A 17449-nucleotide genomic window follows, 5' to 3' on the forward strand; every position below is an offset into this window, starting at 1 on the left:
CTCCTTTTAGGATACAATCCAGAGTTTCTCTTAGTATGTGGAGCCAAAAGTGAATGCAGTCTACATAGAGAAGAGCAGAGGCATTGCCTCACTCATTTTAGACACTTTATTTGTCTGACATAATCTCAGGTTTACATGAACACTTTTGAAAATCAAATCACACAAGTGAAGCATTTGAAGGTTGCTGCTGTCAAGTCTGATTTCCTCCATTCTCTGTAAACTTGAATCACTAGCCCTTCACATAGGGCTAGCATAAGAGGTTGGGAAAAAATTGTTAATTGAATTTAAAAAATTTGTTGAATGTATGATCAATCATTGTTTCCTTTTGGGTACGAATTGTCCGTTGGCTATAAGTCTGTACAATTGTAATATCATTTAGGTTGCTTTTCCCCCATCTTGCCCTCAAGGGTATCATGAGAGAACTTGTCAAAAGCTTTTCTGAAATCTAGCTACACTATTTCTACTCTATTTCTCTGATCTCCCAGTGCAGTAACTCTGTCACTAAGAAATGAGGTTAGTGTGACAGGACTATTCTTAGTGAGCTCATGCTAAGTTTACCACTTCTTTTTCTAAGTGCTCAGAAGCTATTGTTTTAAAAAAAAAATTGTTCTAGAACTTTGCCCAGAACAGATGTCAAGCTCAGTGCTCTCTAATTCATGAATACACATTCTTCCTCTTTTTATAAATCCAAATGACACTTGCTTGTATCCAGTTTTTCAGGAGCTCATTTCCTCTGCGGGGTTTCTCAAGTGCACTGACAGTGATTCAGCCATTTCTGTAAGTTCTGTGAGGACGCTGAAACATACTCCTGGGCCAAGAGTCTACGATTCATTTAGCACAGCACTTCTTAATCTCCTCATTTATTTAAGAATACATCTATCATCTATTTGAGAAGAGAATAGGAAATTGATTAGAGTAAGGTGTAGTTGAGGTCCTGTTTGATTTGATGGTCAATATCAAAGTGAATCAAGTCAAGAGAAGAAAGTGTTATTAAAGGGTTTGTAGCATATGCAACGCTATGCTAGGTGCTGAGGGATGACAATAAGATAAAGACAAAGCCCTGGTCTTATAAATTTGATAGTCAAGTTGAGGGCCATAAAACTTGTAATACCATAACCCATATGGTTTAATTTGGGAACAAAGTGGACCTTCAAAGGCCACAATTCTGGCCATCAAAAGGAATAAAAAATAACTCAAGTTGTCTCCTTACATTCCTTAACACTATCAAGAAGGTAAATTAAAAAGCTTCTTTTAAGGGTTGCAGTATAGCTATGGTGTCTATTGGCTGCTTCGGTGGCCAGAGATTGTTAGTAAATTCTAAACCTAGGTGTATGCTAAAATGAACCTTCATTTGTGGTAAAATCTGTATTTGAGTTGAAATGTTGGTATGCCAATAGGAGAAGAAAGGGGTATTGGTTCTACTGCTAAGCCAGCCCCTCATGCTACCAGGATTGTTGGGAGAGGAGAGGGTAGGAGTAGAAAGCAGGACAGCAGGAAGAGTAGCTGCTGAAGAGAGCAACAATGCCTTGGTCCTTGGGATCTTTCCTACATGCTACCTCCTATGCAAAGAGATTCCCATTTATTGAACACCTTCCTTGTGTCAGGAGTGCTATTAGGTACTTTGCATACTGTATTACCATCATTCCTCCACAATCCTGTAAGACAGTCAGTAGTATCCTTTTTTACAAGTGAGGGAATTGAACTCAGAGAGGTGAAGTCATTTGCTCAAAGGTCACACCAATGCTAAATGGCAGACCTGGGATTTAACCTCAGATGCATCTGATTTCAAAGCTATTTCTTTTTTATTACATGACACTATCCAGATTAAAACAAATCAGGACTTGAGGAGACTTTTCTTCTTGTCCTTATAAAATGTCTTGTCTCTGAAAGACAAGGCAGAATTCCATGCCACGTTTCAAATAGATTGCCATATTCTGCTAGTTTTATTAAATATACTTTAACTTTTATATTATAGAATAAATACAGTCTAATTATTTCAATGAAGTAATGTCATTCTATTACCATGTACAGGTGAAATGTATTTTCACAAACGTTCTATTTGGGACATAATATCAAGAAAGTGAAATCTGCAAAGATACCTCCTTGCTACCTGATTATTTACTGCATGGGAACAATGCTTGGTGAATGTCTGGCCCTTGGCTGAACTGACTTTCCTAGTTATTAATGCAACAGGTGCCGCAAAGTGAGGTCTGTGAACTGAAGGCCAATTTTTGTGCAGAGGATACAATGTGAAGCAATAGATAGCTCAGGAGAGGACATGGTATTTGGGGATACAGTGTCCCTGCAAGGGACAGACATATATTGCTGAGCAAGGACTCTTCCAAAGTGTCCTGGCAGTTAATCCAATCAGAACTCTGAGCTCTAAATTAAAGCAGGAAAAGAACAGCAGAAAGACAGAGCACCCATAACCTAGGGAGGAAGGTCCCCAGAGAGAACACTGCAGGAGCAATAAGGCTCTTTTTCTCTTTGTTTCTATTTGCTTCCTTTACAGGAACTTGGAACGCCTGGTTGTGAGGACTTGGGTTAAAAATGCAGATGTGTGAGTGAGGATTATTAGCTTTTGGGAGGTAACCGACTGGAGACAACTAGAGATGCCAGAATATTCCTGTGTGGGCATAAAAGCTCTGTGTGTGTGTGTGTGTGTGTGTGTGTGTGTGTGTGTGTGTGTGTGTGTGTATGTGTTGAGGAGGGTGTTAGGAAAGGGGCAGCCATCTGAAAATGACCCTGACCATCTCCTACCTGGAGGGATTTTTGTAAGGAATAGGCAATGGATGTCTGGACCATCTCTCAACAGCATAGTGATGCTGCAGCCTTTACACTGGACTTTGTCCACTCTTTTGCCCGTTTCCTCCCCTAGCCACCATGAATGCCTGTTGCCTGGGTATGACATGACCCTTCATAGTTCATTCTCAGACAACATACCTGACAGTGACCTATGTGGATTTTCACATAGTGGGTCCCATCCATTCAGTCATTCAGTCATTCATTCTCAAACATTTACTGAATTTCTACTGTGTGTAGGTACCAGTTCTAGGCACTAGGGATTGATATCACGTTAAATACCTCTCTTAAGACCTCATGATGTAATGGAGGTTTGAACCATGTGAAAAATGACTAATAGCCTGAGGATAGTACCATAACACAGATGCATAAAGATACAGAGTTGGCACGAAGGAGGGTATGGTTGATTATTCTTGCACAAGGCAGAAAATGCTGCAGAAAACCTTCATGGTTAAGACGCTAGGTTGTTTTTGGAATCAGACTCAATGAATTCAAATCCTGGTTTTGTCACTTTTGAGCTAACTAAACTAAAACAAATTACTTAACTAATCTTGAGTGGCCTCCACAAAATGCATGACCATATTATCACATGGGTTCTTGTAATAATTAAATGAGATGATGTGGGTAGAGTGCTTGTAAATGCCTGGCATATAGAAATTACCCAGTAAACTTTCACTATTATTATATTATTATTGTTATTTTTGCTATCATTAGTTGTGAAAATAATAAGGCTTCCCAGAGGACATATTTCAGCTGAGACTGGAAGGGTAAGTCGTGGTCACTAGGCCAGTGATGGGAGGGTAGTTTCTGGGGTGGGGATGGAGAGGACTTTGCAGAAGAGGAAACAGGATATGCAATGGCCCAGGGCCTCAGAGAGCATAATAGCGATAAATTTGAGGTAGTCAGTCAGGCAGAATTAGTTTAGCTCTAAGCACTTTATTTAGTTCTCCATTCTATTACTTATCATACTACCTTGTAGTTGTTTGGACGTAATCTGTCTTTCTTGTTTCCTCACCTGGTGAACTACTCATTCTTCTGATTCATCTGTTTCTACTGAAGCCATCTTTGCTGTAATATTTCTGGCTTCCTGAGGCCAGCTTACTTGTCTCTCCCTCTATCCTTGCCCCCATCACACTGCATTGTGATTACTTGGTGGATGTGCCTTTTCTCCTCACCAGGATTCTAGGATGTCTTGTTCATCTTTGTCTATTCAGCACCTGGGATTGTGGACCTGTGAAGACTGTTTTTTGTTAATTAAAAATAAAGCAAAAAAATAAAATAAATAAAGCAGAATGATGAGAAATCATCCATAAGAATGGAATATCTCATTCTCTCCTGGAAGATCTGAGTCACTTTGAGACAGAGAAGTGGCCTGATTTCTAACCCAGCTGCAGAGCTTCAGATGGGCTTTTTTTTTGTAGGAAGGGATTAGACCAGTGGTTCTTTTTTTTTTTTTTTAATTTATTTATTTATTTTTAGCTGTGTTGGGTCTTCGTTTCGTGCGAGGGCTTTCTCTAGTTGCGGCAAGCGGGGGCCACTCTTCATCGCGGTGCGCGGGCCTCTCACTATTGCGGCCCCTCCCGTTGCGGGGCACAGGCTCCAGACGCGCAGGCTCAGCAGTTGTGGCTCACGGGCCCAGTTGCTCCGCGGCATGTGGGATCTTCCCAGACCAGGGCTCGAACCCGTGTCCCCTGCATTAGCAGGCAGATTCTCAACCAGTGCGCCACCAGGGAAGCCCCACATGGGCTTTTTAAGACACAACTTTCTACATTTATATTAACATTGTAGTATCTAAGGAAGTAGAACCCTGAGTCCACTATGGAACCCAGGTTTCAGGTTAATCATTTATATGTAGTCCTGCTTGGTCCTGAGCCTATCAAAATTGCTTCATTTTTACCTGCCTTGCATCTTCTCCCCAAATCCTATAATAGCTCTATCTTTTCCTTTGGCTGATGAGATGCCCAATGGTTCCTCTTCATGTGTGGTCTCTTTGCTGCAGTTAGTTAATAAGGAGTGTCCCTGATGGTCTTTATCAGATGAGGTTTAACAGTCTTCATAGGAATCAAGAAATGTAGATTCTGGACCTACCTCTATGCTAATGGAGAGACCGGAGCCAGAGAGCAGATGATTGAAAAGGTGGGTTCTGTTCAAGTCTGTCCCATATGGATGCTTCCTAATGGTGTAACCTAGACAAGTCCCCTGAGATCTCTGAGCCCTCAATTTTCTGCTTTATAAAATGTAGGCGATAATAATGTTAATTTCATAATAAGAGAAAAGAAATATGATGGTTAATATTATGTGCCAATTTGACTAGGCTGTGGTGCCCAGTCATCTGGTCAAATACTAGTCTCCATGTGGCTGAGAAGGTACTTTTTAGATGTGTAGACTTTGAATAAAGCAAATTACCCTCCATAGTGTGAGTGGGCCTCATCTAATCAGGTGAGGATCTCAAAAGCAAAGTCTGAGATTTCCTGAAGAAAAAGCAATTCTTCCTTCAGACTGCAACATAGAAAACCTGCTTTCTTTTCCAGCATGTGGATTTCAGACTCAAAACTGTAACGTCAACTCTTTTTTTTTATTTTTAATTTTTTTTATTGGAGTATAGCTGCTTTACAATGTTGTGTTAGTTTCTGCTGTACAGCAAAGTGAATCAGCCACGTGGATACATATATCCTGTCTTCCTTGGATTTCTTTCCCATTTAGGTCACCACAGAGCATTGAGTAGATTTCCTTGTGCTATGCTGTTGGTTCTCATTAGTTATCTATTTTATACATAGTAGTGTATATATGTCAATCCCAATCTCCCTGTCCATCCCACACCCCCTTCCCCCCTTGGTATCCATATGTTTGTTCTCTACGTCTGTGTCTCTATTTCTGCTTTGCAAATAAGTTCATCTGTACCATTTTTCTAGATTCCACATATATGCGTTAATATACGATATTTGTTTTTCTCTTTCTGACTTACTTCACTCTGTATGACAGTCTATAGGTCCATCCACCTCACTGCAAATAACTCAATTTCATTTCTTTTTATGGCTGAGTAATATTCCATTGTATATATGTGCCACATCTTCTTTATCCATTCATCTGTTGGTGGACACTTAGGTTTCTTCCATGTCCTGGCTATTGTAAATAGTGCTGTGGTGAACATTGGGGTGCGTGTATCCGACTCTTATCTGAATTTCCAGTTTGCCAGCCTGCCCTATAGGTTTAAGTCTTGGCAGTTGCTTAGGAGTCAATTTCTTAAAGCCTCTTCTCTTTCTCCGTGTGTGTCTCTCTCTCTCTGTCTGTGTCTGTCTCTCTCTCTATATATATATATGTGTGGAGAGAGAGAGAGAGAGAGAGAGAGAGAGAGATGCACACATTTTCTATTGGTTTTATTTTTATTTCTCTGGAGAACTTTGACTAACACAGGGAATAAAGCGCTTGGTACACTTGCAGGCACATAGGCCTCCATTAGTATGAACAACTATTATCACTAAACTTCCTGGACCCTAGATCCTCACTTATACAATGAGGGCGTTGAGTCAGTAATCTCTGCTGTATTATCTAGCTTCATACTCAAAAAACTTAATGGAGAGTCCTGCTTCATCAAATCTGTCCTTCTGGGGCGGAAAAACAAATTAAAGTGCCTAAATCCTTTTCTATTGATCTTTCTGACTTGATTGCAGTACTATTTATGCATTGCTACTGCTTAAGTTTCAAGATGTGCTTAAAAGTATGCCAGTGTGTTCTTGATAAGTTGAACATGAGAGAAATTTTGTAATGTTCCTGAAGATTTTCACATTCAAATAGAGTTGTGTTGTTGTTCTTGGTATATCAGAGGATAGGAATTGTTGGCCCAGAGGAAAAATTCAGATAAAGAGGAGGTTGGGAAGGAAGTCTCATTCTCTGGGAGCCTCAGTGCTGTGTGCTTGTAGATTTCACAGGGGAAAAGTATAAGTGGAGATGGGAATTATGAAAGTAAAGGCAGGGTCTCAACTTCTGAGCTTGCTTTTTGTTTTGTTTGTTTTATTTTGCTGTTATTTTTCTTTAAAAGGGAACAAAGCAGTACTTTTTGTTTTTGGAAATAATGTCAATATTCATTTATCAGAGATCTCCTTAACTATATCAGCCCATACCCCTGCCTCACAGAGGATCTGTTCTCTTATATTCCTCCATCTCTGCTTTATTTTTATTAATAGAATTTATTACCTCCTGATATGTATTTATTTGTCACTTTGTCTATTGTTGGTTATTCCCACTAGAATGTAAGGTCCTTGGGAGCAGATATTTTGTCTGCTGTATTCTGTGCTGTATCCTGAAAGTTAGAATTATATTGAAGATATAATAGATGTTCAATAAATATTTTTTGAATATATAAAAAACCTGGAAGCAAATTTTATACTCTCTGGCACTCTAACAATATTACTGTCATTCCCTGAAGCAATGGTTGCATTATTTTTTCTTTTTCTTTACAAGGCAGAAGACTTGGTGGAGAACATGGCATATGTGGTTTCATCCTCCCTCCATAGAGACTGAAGAACTTCCAAACTGCAAATCTCTGGTGAATGGTGAGTGGCTTTATTTCTAGGTTCATGCTATGATTATATTAGCAAAATATCGCCTGTTATATCTTCTTCTGCTAAGGTATCACAATCTTAGTAATCCCAACCTGAAGCCATTGGACAGTGCTGTAACCAGCTTTGGTCATATCCTAGGTAAACCATCAGCATGTATCTCTTTGTCTCCATTTTCCTATGTGCTTCAGGAGCATTAAGTGAGATAGATATATAAATAGTCAGAAACTTTAGAATTTTCTCTGTATACTATCATGTCATCTGCAAACAGTGACAGTTTTACTTCTTCTTTTCCAATTTGTATTCCTTTTATTTCTTTTTCTTCTCTGATTGCTGTGGCTCGGACTTCTAAAACTATGTTGAATACAAGTGGCAAAAGTAGGCATCCTTGTCTTATTCCTGATCTTAGAGGAAATGCTTTCACCTTTTCACCATTGAGTATGATGTTAGGTGTGGGTTTGTTATATATGGCCTTCATTATGTTGAGGTAGGTTCCCTCTATGCCCACTTTCTAGAGACTTTTTATCATAAATACGTGTTGAGTTTTATCAAAAGATTTTTCTGCTTCTATTGAGATGATCATATGGTTTTTATTATTCAATTTGTTAATGTGGTGTATCACACTGATTGATTTGAAAATATTGAAAAATCTTTGCATCCTGGGATAAATCCAATTTGATCATAGGTATGATCCTTTTAATGTATTGCTGGGTTCGGTTTGCTAGTGTTCCGTTGAGGATTTTTTGTGTCTATGTTCATCAGTGATATTGGCCTGTAATTTTCTTTTTTTGTGGTACCGTTGTCTGGTTTTGGTATCAGGGTGATGGTGGCCTCAGAGAAAGAAAGATATTATATGATATCGCTTATATATAGAATCTATAGAAAATGAGATACAAATGAATTTATCTACAAAACAGAAATAGACCACAGACATAGAAAACAAATTTACGGTTACCAAAGGGGAAAGGGTGGGGGGGATAAATTAGGAGGGTGGGATTAACATATACACACTATTATATATAAAACAGATAACCAGCAAGGACCTACTGTATAGCACAGGAAACTATACTCAGTATTTTATAGTAACCTATAAGGGAAAAGAATCTGAAAGAGAATATATATAATATATAACTGAATCACTGTGCTGTATACCTGAAAGTAACACAACATTGTAAATCAACTATACTTCAATACAATTTTTTTAAAAAGATCTAAGGTAGAATGAAAAAAAAAAGTCAGCAAGTGGTAAACTGACTATACAAATGTTCATTACTGTAATACAAACCAGAAAGATGGTGAAAAGAAAGGGAAAGTTAAATTTCCTGAACATCTATTATGTACTTTCATGTTGTTTAACTTAGTCTTCATGTCAATCTTGCAAGTTTTACAATATTATCCCCATTTTTAAAATGAGGAAACTATAGCTTTAGAGCTGTACTTAAGTTTCCCAAGATCAGATGATGGTAAGTGGTTCACGAGGTTTAGCTGAAGGTTTCAAAGACTCTCATGTGGGTGTTCTTTTCATCAGGTCACACTAACCAACATGAGGAGTGCCACGCCTGGCTTTTAGGCACGTGTGTATGAATTAGAGAAAGGGGCCTCTTCTGGGTGGTCACAGCCCTGAAAGTGTAAATCTTGGTCAGCACAGGGGGCCTTGTTGGGAGGAAAAAGACGTGCCTTCCTCTAGGTGGAGGTGACCGTGCACAAGGGCAGAGGTTCTGCAAGCAGAGCATGGGCTGTTATCAGCCTCACTTTCCTCTCAGCTGCAGAACCATGAAGTGTAGCCTTCAACATGGAAAGGATTCCTCTAACAACCTCAGACGACTCGGCATCAGCTTACACAGCAAAGTGAAACAGCATCTGTCCAGGTGTCACTTTGTGGAAAGTGATGACGTAGCTGAACTCAAAGTTGTATTCACCACACTTTGGAGGAGAGTAGTTGGAATTGTTTCTCTAATCATCATTTTAGGTGAAGCCTCTTTTGAAAACCCAACAGGAAGAAGTGATGTGCAGGAAAGAGCTCTGTCATTTCTGGACTCTGTGACCTTAGCGATTCGGGAATCATTTGATTATTCGTCACTGATCACAGACCTTCAAGTTAGCGTCGGCTCTCAGACCAATTAGGACTGCAGAGAATTACCCAGGTGTAAATGCGCTATTGAGGAACCTGTCTCACTGCCAACAACCATGACACTGCAGAAGTGCCCTTGCTTAATTTTTAGGAAGTGCAGCAAAATGGAGGGGCATGTTAGGCAAACCAAAAAAAAAAAAAAAAAAAAAATGCAGCTCTGCATTGAGATGTATTTCTTCGGTCCTTTTTTTGACATCGGTCAAATATGCAAAGGAGAACTTGAAGACTGAAAACTACTGCAGCAGGTCATTTGAGAGATTTCTAGTGTCTGGAGTTAAAAAACTCACATGAAACAAACTCTTTGGCTTGCAGGATGCAGTTGGGTTTTGATTGCACCTGGCTGCAGACCTCTCATTACTGAAGGGCGTTTTCCTTCACTTAACAGAAACCCATGGTGGATAATAGGTTCCTGGCTGCTGGGTGGGGTGTGCACCCTCCATTCCCCATTCGACCTTCAGATCTCTACCTCGAGGACCTTCGTGCTCTGAGAGTGCTTCCAGACAAGGCACCCTGTTAACAATTCCTTAGACTATCTTTATACCTCATTGAAAAAAATGAGAATTGATGCTATTTTGAACAAACATCTGAGATAGAGCTAAACATCTGTCTGATTAGCTACAACTCTACTGTAAATATTCAGGAGGGACTTTGTTTTCAGGTATTCTGTTATCATGTCATGTGGAAAGTGTCCAACCTATTCTTCTAAAGGGTGAAGATCATTCCCAATCTCTAGAATCTTTGCCTGTCCACTAGCATAGTTATTACCATCATGCTTTCACTGAACTTTTCTAAAAAAATGAAAAATCATTTCATGTTTTTTACTGTTACAGTTATTGGTGGATTTGTTAACCAAACTAGGTGATTTGGAGAGTGCTGGTTTTGAGGGGCAAATTACGTGTTTCTTTTTATTTTTATTTATTTATTATTTATTTATATTTTTTGAAGTTTTGAATTTTATTTTATTTATTTTTTTATACAGCAGGTTCTTATTAGTCATCAATTTTATACACATCAGTGTATACATGTCAATCCCAATCTCCAAATTAATCACACCCCCACCCCCACCCCCTGCGGCTTTCCCCCTTGGTGTCCACACTTTTGTTCTCTACATCTGTGTCTCAATTTCTGCCCTGCAAACTGGTTCATCTGTACCATTTTTCTAGGTTCCACATATATGCGTTAATATATGATATTTGTTTTTCTCTTTCTGACTTACTTCACTCTGTATGACAGTCTCTAGGTCCATCCACATCTCTACAAATGACCCCATTTCATTCCCTTTTATGGCTGAGTAATATTCCATTGTATATATGTACCACATCTTCTTTATGCATTCGTCTGTCGATGGGCATTTAGGTTGCTTCCATATCCTGACTATTGTAAATAGTGCTGCAGTGAACACTGGGGTGCATGTGTCTTTTTGAATTATGGATTTCTCTGGGTATATGCCCAGTAGTGGGATTGCTGGGTCATGTGATAATTCTATTTTTAGTTTTTTAAGGAAACACCATACTGTTCTCCATAGTGGCTGTATCAATTTACATTCCCACCAGCAGTGCAAGAGGGTTCCCTTTTCTCCACACCCTCTCCAGCATTTGTTCTTTATAGATTTTGTGATGATGCCCATTCTAACTGGTGTGAGGTGATACCTCATTGTAGTTCTGATTTGCATTTCTCTAATAATTAGTGATGTTGAGCAGCTTTTCATATGCTTCTTGGCCATCTGCATGTCTTTGGAGAAATGTCTACTTAGGTCTTCTGCCCATGTTTGGATTGGGTTGTTTGTTTTTTATATGTTGAGCTGCATGAGCTGTCTATATATTTTGGAGATTAATCCTTTGTCCATTGATTCATTTGCAAATATTTTCTCCCATTCTGAGGGTTGTCTTTTCATCTTGTTTGTAGTTTCCTTTGCTGTGCAAAAGCTTTGAAGTTTCATTAGGTCCCATTTGTTTATTTTTGTTTTTATTTCCATTACTCTAGTATGTGGATCAAAAAAGATCTTGCTGTGATTTATGTCAAAGAGTGTTCTGCCTATGTTTTCCTCTAAGAGTTTTATAGTGTCACATCTTACATTTAGGTCTCTAATTCATTTTGAGTTCATTTTTGTGTATGGTGTTAGGGAGTGTTCTAATTTCATTCTTTTACATGTAGCTATTCAGTTTTCCCAGCACAATTTATTGAAGAGACTGTCTTTTCTCCATTGTATATCCTTGCCTCCTTTGTCATAGATTAGTTGACCATAGGTGTGTGGGTTTATCTCTGGGCTTTCTATCCTGTTCCATTGATCTATATTTCTGTTTTTGTGCCAGTACCATATTGTCTTGATTACTGTGGCTTTGTAGTATAGTCTGAAGTCAGAGAGTCTGATTCCTCCAGCTCGTTTTTTTTTCCCCTCAAGACCGCTTTTGGTATTCAGGGTCTTTTGTGTCTCCATACAAATTTTAAGAATGTTTGTTCTAGTTCTGTAAAAAATGCCATTGGTAATTTGATAGGGATTATATTGAATCTGTAGATTGCTTTGGGTAGTAGAGTCATTTTCACAATATTGATTCTTCCAATCCAAGAACATGGTATATCTCTCCATCTGTTGGTATCGTCTTTAATTTCTTTCATCAGTGTCTTATGGTTTTCTGCATATAGGTCTTTCGTCTCCCTAGCTAGGTTTATTGCTAGGTATTTTATTCTTTTTGTTGCAATGGTAAATGGGAGTGTTTCCTTAATTTCTCTTTCAGATTTCTCATCATTAGTGTATAGGAATGCAAGAGATTTCTGTGCATTAATTTTGTATCCTGCAACTTTACCAAATTCATTGATGAGCTCTAGTAGTTTTCTGGTGGCATCTTTAGGATTCTCTATGTATAGTACCATGTCATCTGCAAACAGTGACAGTTTTACTTCTTCTTTTCTAATTTGTATTCCTTTTATTTCTTTTTCTTCTCTGATTACCATGGCTAGGACTTCCAAAACTATGTTGAATAATAGTGGTGAGAGTGGACATCCTTGTCTTGTTCCTGATGTTAGAGGAAATGCTTTCAGTTATTCACCATTGAGAATGATGTTTGCTGTGGGTTTGTCCTATATGGCCTTTATTATGTTGAGGTAGGTTCCCTCTATGCCCATTTTCTGGAGAGTTGTCATCATAAATGGGTGTTGAATTTTGTCAAAAGCTTTTTTTGCATCTATTGAGATGATCATATGGTTTTTATTCTTCAGTTTGTTAATATGGTGTATCACATTGATTGATTTGCGTATATTGAAGAATCCTTGCATCCCTGGGATAAATCCCACTTGATCACGGTGTATGATCCTTTTAATGTGTTGTTGGATTCTGTTTGCTAGTATTTTGTTGAGAATTTTTGCATCTATATTCATGAGTGATATTGGTCTGTAATTTTCTTTTTTTGTAGTACCTTTGTCTGGTTTTGGTATCAGGGTGATGGTGGACTCATAGAATGAGTTTGGGAGTGTTCCTCTGCAATTTTTTGGAAGAGTTTGAGAAGGATAGATGTTAGCGCTTCTCTAAATGTTTGATAGAATTCACCTGTGAAGCCATCTGGTCCTTGACTTTTGTTTGTTGGAAGATTTTAATGACATTTTCAATTTCATTACTTGTGATTGGTCTGTTCATATTTTCTATTTCTTCCTGGTTCAGTCTTGGAAGTTTATACCTTTCTAAGAATTTGTCTGTTTCTTCCAGGTTGTCCATTTTATTGGCGTAGAGTTGTTTGTAGTAGTCTCTTAGGATGCTTTGTATTTCTGCAGTGTCTGTTGTAACTTCTCCTTTTTCATTTCTAATTTTATTGATGTGAGTCCTCTCCCTCTTTTTCTTGATGAGTCTGGCTAATGGTTTATCAATTTTGTTTATCTTCTCAAAGAACAAGCTTTTAGTTTTATTGATCTTTGCTGTTGTTTTCTTTGTTCCTATTTCATTTATTTCTGCTCTGATATTTATGATTTCTTTCCTTCTGTTAACTTTGGGTTTTGTTTGTTCTTCTTTTTCTAGTTCCTTTAGGTGTAAGGTTAGATTGTTTATTTGAGATGTTTGTTGTTTCTTGAGGTAGGATTGTATTGTTATAAACTTCCCTCTTAGAACTGTTTTTGCTGCCTCCCATAGGTTTTGTATCATCGTGTTTTCATTGTCATTTGTCTCTAGATATTTTTTGATTTCCTCTTTGATTTCTTTAGTGATCTCTTGGTTATTTAGTAGTGTATTGTTTAGCCTCCATGTGTTTGTTTTTTACATTTTTTCCCTGTAATTGATTTCTAATATTATAGCATTGTGGTCAGAAAAGATGTTTGATATGATTTCAATATTCTTAAATTTACTGAGGCTTGATTTGTGACCCAGGATATGATCCATCCTGGAGAATGTTCCATGTGCACTTGAGAAGAAAGTGTAATCTGCTGTTTTTGGATGGAATGTCCCATAAATATCAATTAAATCTCTGGTCTATTGTGTCATTTAAAGCTTGTGTTTCCTTATTAATTTTCTGTTTGGATGATCTGTCCATTAGTGTTAGAGCGGTGTTAAAGTCCCCCACTGTTTTTGTGTTACTGTCAATTCCCTCTTTTAGAACTGTTAGCAGTTGCCTTATGTATTGAGGTGCTCCTATGTTGGGTGCATATATATTTATAATTGTTATATCTTCTTCTGGGATTGATCCCTTCATCATTATGTAGTGTTCTTCCTTGTCTCTTGTAACATTCTTTATTTTAAAGGCTATTTTATCTCATATGAGTATTGCTACTCCTGCTTTCTTTTGATTTTCATTCGCATGGAATATCTTTTTCCATCCCCTCACTTTCAGTCTGTATGTGTCCCTAGGTCTGAAGTGGGTCTCATGTAGACAGCATATATATGGGTCTTGTTTTTGTCTCTGTTCAGCCAGTCTGTGTCTTTTGGTTGGGGCATTTAATCCATTTACATTCAAGGTTATTACCGATATGTCTGTTCCTATTACCATTTTCTTAATTGTTTTGGGTTTGTTTTTGTGGGTCTTTTCCTTCTCTTGTGTTTCCCACTTAGAAAAGTTTCTTTATCATTTGTTGTAAAGCTGGTTTTGCATTGCTGAATTCTCTTAGCTTTTGTTTGTCTGAAAAGCTTTTGGCTTCTCCATCGAATCTGAATGAGATCCTTGCTGGGTAGAGTAATCTTGGTTGTAGGTTTTTCTCTTTCATCACTCTAAGTATATCCTGCCACCCCCTTCTGGTGTGCAGAGTTTCCACTGAAAAATCAGCTGATAACCTTATGGGGATTCCTTTGTATGTTATTTTTTGTTTTTCCCTTGCTCCTTTTAACATTTTTTCTTTGAATTTAATTTTTGTTAGCTTGATTAATATGTGTTTTGGTGTGTTTTTCCTAGGGTTTATCCTCTATGGGGCTCTCTGTGCTTCCTGGAGTTGGGTGACTATTTCCTTTCCCATGTTAGGGAAGTTGTCCACTATAACCTCTTCAAATATTTTCTCAGACCCTTTCTTTTTCTCTTCTTCTTCTGGGACCCCTATAATTCGAATGTTGGTGCATTTAGTGTTGTCCTAGAGGTCTCTGAGATTGTCTTCAATTATTTTCATTCTTTTTTCTTTATTCTGCTCCTCAGCACTTATTTCCACCATTTTGTCTTCCAGCTCACTCATTCGTTCTTCTGCCTCTGTTATTCTGTTATTGATTCCTTCTAGTGTATTTTTCATTCCAGTTATTGTGTTGTTCATCTCTGTTTGTTTGTTCTTTAGTTCTTCTAGATCTTTGTTAAACATTTCTTGTATTTTCTCAGTCCGTGCTTCCATTCTATTTCCGAGATTCTGCTACATCTTTACTATCATTACTCAGAATTCTTTTTCAGGTAGATTGCCTATTTCCTCTTCGTTTATTTGGTCTTATAGGTTTTTACCTTGCTCTTTCATCTGTGCCACATATTTTTGCCCTCTCATTTTTTTTTTTTTTTTGAGTGGTATTGTGTTCCTGTTTTACTGGTTGTTTGACCTAAGGTGGGGTTCGTAGGCTACTGGGTAGAGCTGTCTCTTGGTGCTGAGATGAGGAACTCTGTGAGACCTCACTCTGTTGAATATTCCCTGGGGTCTGAGGTTCTCTGTTAGTCCAGTGGTTTGGACTCAGAGCTCCCACTGCAGGAACTTCTTCCTGACCCAGGCTCCCAAATCAAGGTCCCACAAGCCACGTGTGGTGGCAAAAAAAAAAAAGAGAGAGAACAATAACAAAGTAAAAGATAAAATTAGACTTGGAAACTAACAGATATGTTAGAAAGAATGTAAAAATAAAAATATAAATGAGTCAACAACCAGAAGGTACATCAGTACCACAATAGTAAAAAAGAGGAGGAGAGAAAAGAAGAAAAAAACAAATAAGTTGGGGGGAGGGCCTTGGCTGTGGAGAGCATGGCATAAGTAAGGGCGAGGTTTGGGCAGTGGGCAGGGCCAATGCTCAGGACCCATAGTGCTGGAAAAGGCCCTGGGGCCTATGGGGGGTGGGGCTTAGGCTCAAGGAACAGAAGGGGCCCAGAAGTGCCCCCACCCCTAATGTCAGAGGGCAGGAGACCTCACCTGGGAGACCAGCAGGCTTCCTGGGCTTGAGTGGGTGGGGCAAATGCCCTCCTCTCCTCTCCCACTCCTCCCCAAGGGTCCCTCCTGCCTGCCTCTCCTGTTGTCCCCTCGGCCTCCTTCCTGTGTCCTCAAGGACCCATGTGGCCTAGAGGGGGGTTTAGAGGGGGAGGAACTGGCTTGGGAGATCAGCAGGCTCCCCGGCCGAGTGAGCGGGGCCATCGCCCTCGGTTTATCCCGCTCTTCCCAGAGGGCCCCTCCCTCCTGCCTCTCCTGATCTCCCCAGACTCAGGGGCGCCAATCTTGTCTGGCCTCCACTTCTCCTCCCCCACTTGGTCCCCCTACGTCCTAATGGTTTGCTCTGGGATTCCTCCCATCTCCTTGGGGGTCAGAGTTCCCCACCAGTGACTGGCAGGCGCCCTAGTTGTGGGGAGACGCTAACTCCGTGTCTTCCCACACCACCACTTGACTCCGCCCCCGTGGCTGCATACTTTTATCTGTAGCAATGCTTTTTGTTTGAGGTCTACTTTTTCTGATATTGGTATGGGTATACCAACTCTCTTTCAGTTTAGTTTCATATCTTTTTACTTTCAGTCTTACTGGGGCATATACTTTGGTTATGTGTCTTATCAACAGAATACAACCAGCTCAAACAATCCGTCTGACAGTTTTGCTAATTAGAACATTAAATTCATTTACATTTATTGTAATTACTGATATGTTGAATATTTTTTCTAGCAATTTATTTTGAAGACTGCTTGTCTCATTTATGTTTCTTTTTCTCCCTCTTCTTTATTTCTTCTGGATTGATTATTTTTCTTCTCATTCCTTTTTTTTTCCTCTCTACACTATTGGTGTAAACGTTATTCACTATATTTCTTTTCATTTAGTTGCTATCATATAAATTTCACTATGATTACTTTTCAAAGGCTAAAGTAACTCAATATTTCTACCTTCTCCCAAATAATATAAAGACCATTCCACACTTTACCTCCCATCACCTGCCTCCCTCATTACCTCTTGTGACTTCTATGCTATTGCTGCCATAAATATTAGTGCCATTTCTTTTTTCTTAACCACACAAGCCATTATTATTTTTGTTTTATACAGTCTGGGTCTCTTTAGATTATCCCATATATTCATTTCTGCCTTTGTCCATCATTCCTTCTTGAATCTCAGAATTTTCATCTGGGATCACTTTACTTCTGCCTGAAGTACTTCTTTTGGGATTTTACTGTTGTCTGGTGTCACTGTTGCTGTTGGGTTTCATCTCTTGCTCTTTCAGTGGTAAACTGTCTCTATTCTTTTTCTGTTTATAAGATTTATTATCTTTGGTGTTTTCAATTAAATCTTGATAAGTCTAGGTATGGTTTTCTTGTTATTTATTCTGCTTAGGATTTGT

The 17449-nt window shown here is 38.8% G+C and overlaps 1 protein-coding gene across 3 annotated transcripts in view; it reads left to right on the forward strand.

Moving 5' to 3' along the window:
- Positions 1-17449, forward strand: part of LOC309632767 (uncharacterized protein) — a 1168925-nt gene that overhangs the window by 191567 nt on the left and 959909 nt on the right. For all 3 annotated transcript variants that reach the window (XR_014247049.1, XM_082400626.1, XM_082400625.1), the window contains one exon: positions 7264-7355. Coding sequence is in view for 2 of the 3 variants with exons in the window: in XM_082400626.1 (XP_082256752.1) it covers positions 7264-7355 (92 nt within the window). In the remaining variant the exon portion in view is untranslated. The remainder of the gene's footprint in view (positions 1-7263; positions 7356-17449) is intronic.

The sequence above is a fragment of the Balaenoptera borealis genome, assembly GCF_965194805.1.
Source record: "Balaenoptera borealis genome assembly, chromosome: 8".
In the NCBI taxonomy this organism is placed as follows: domain Eukaryota; kingdom Metazoa; phylum Chordata; class Mammalia; order Artiodactyla; family Balaenopteridae; genus Balaenoptera; species Balaenoptera borealis.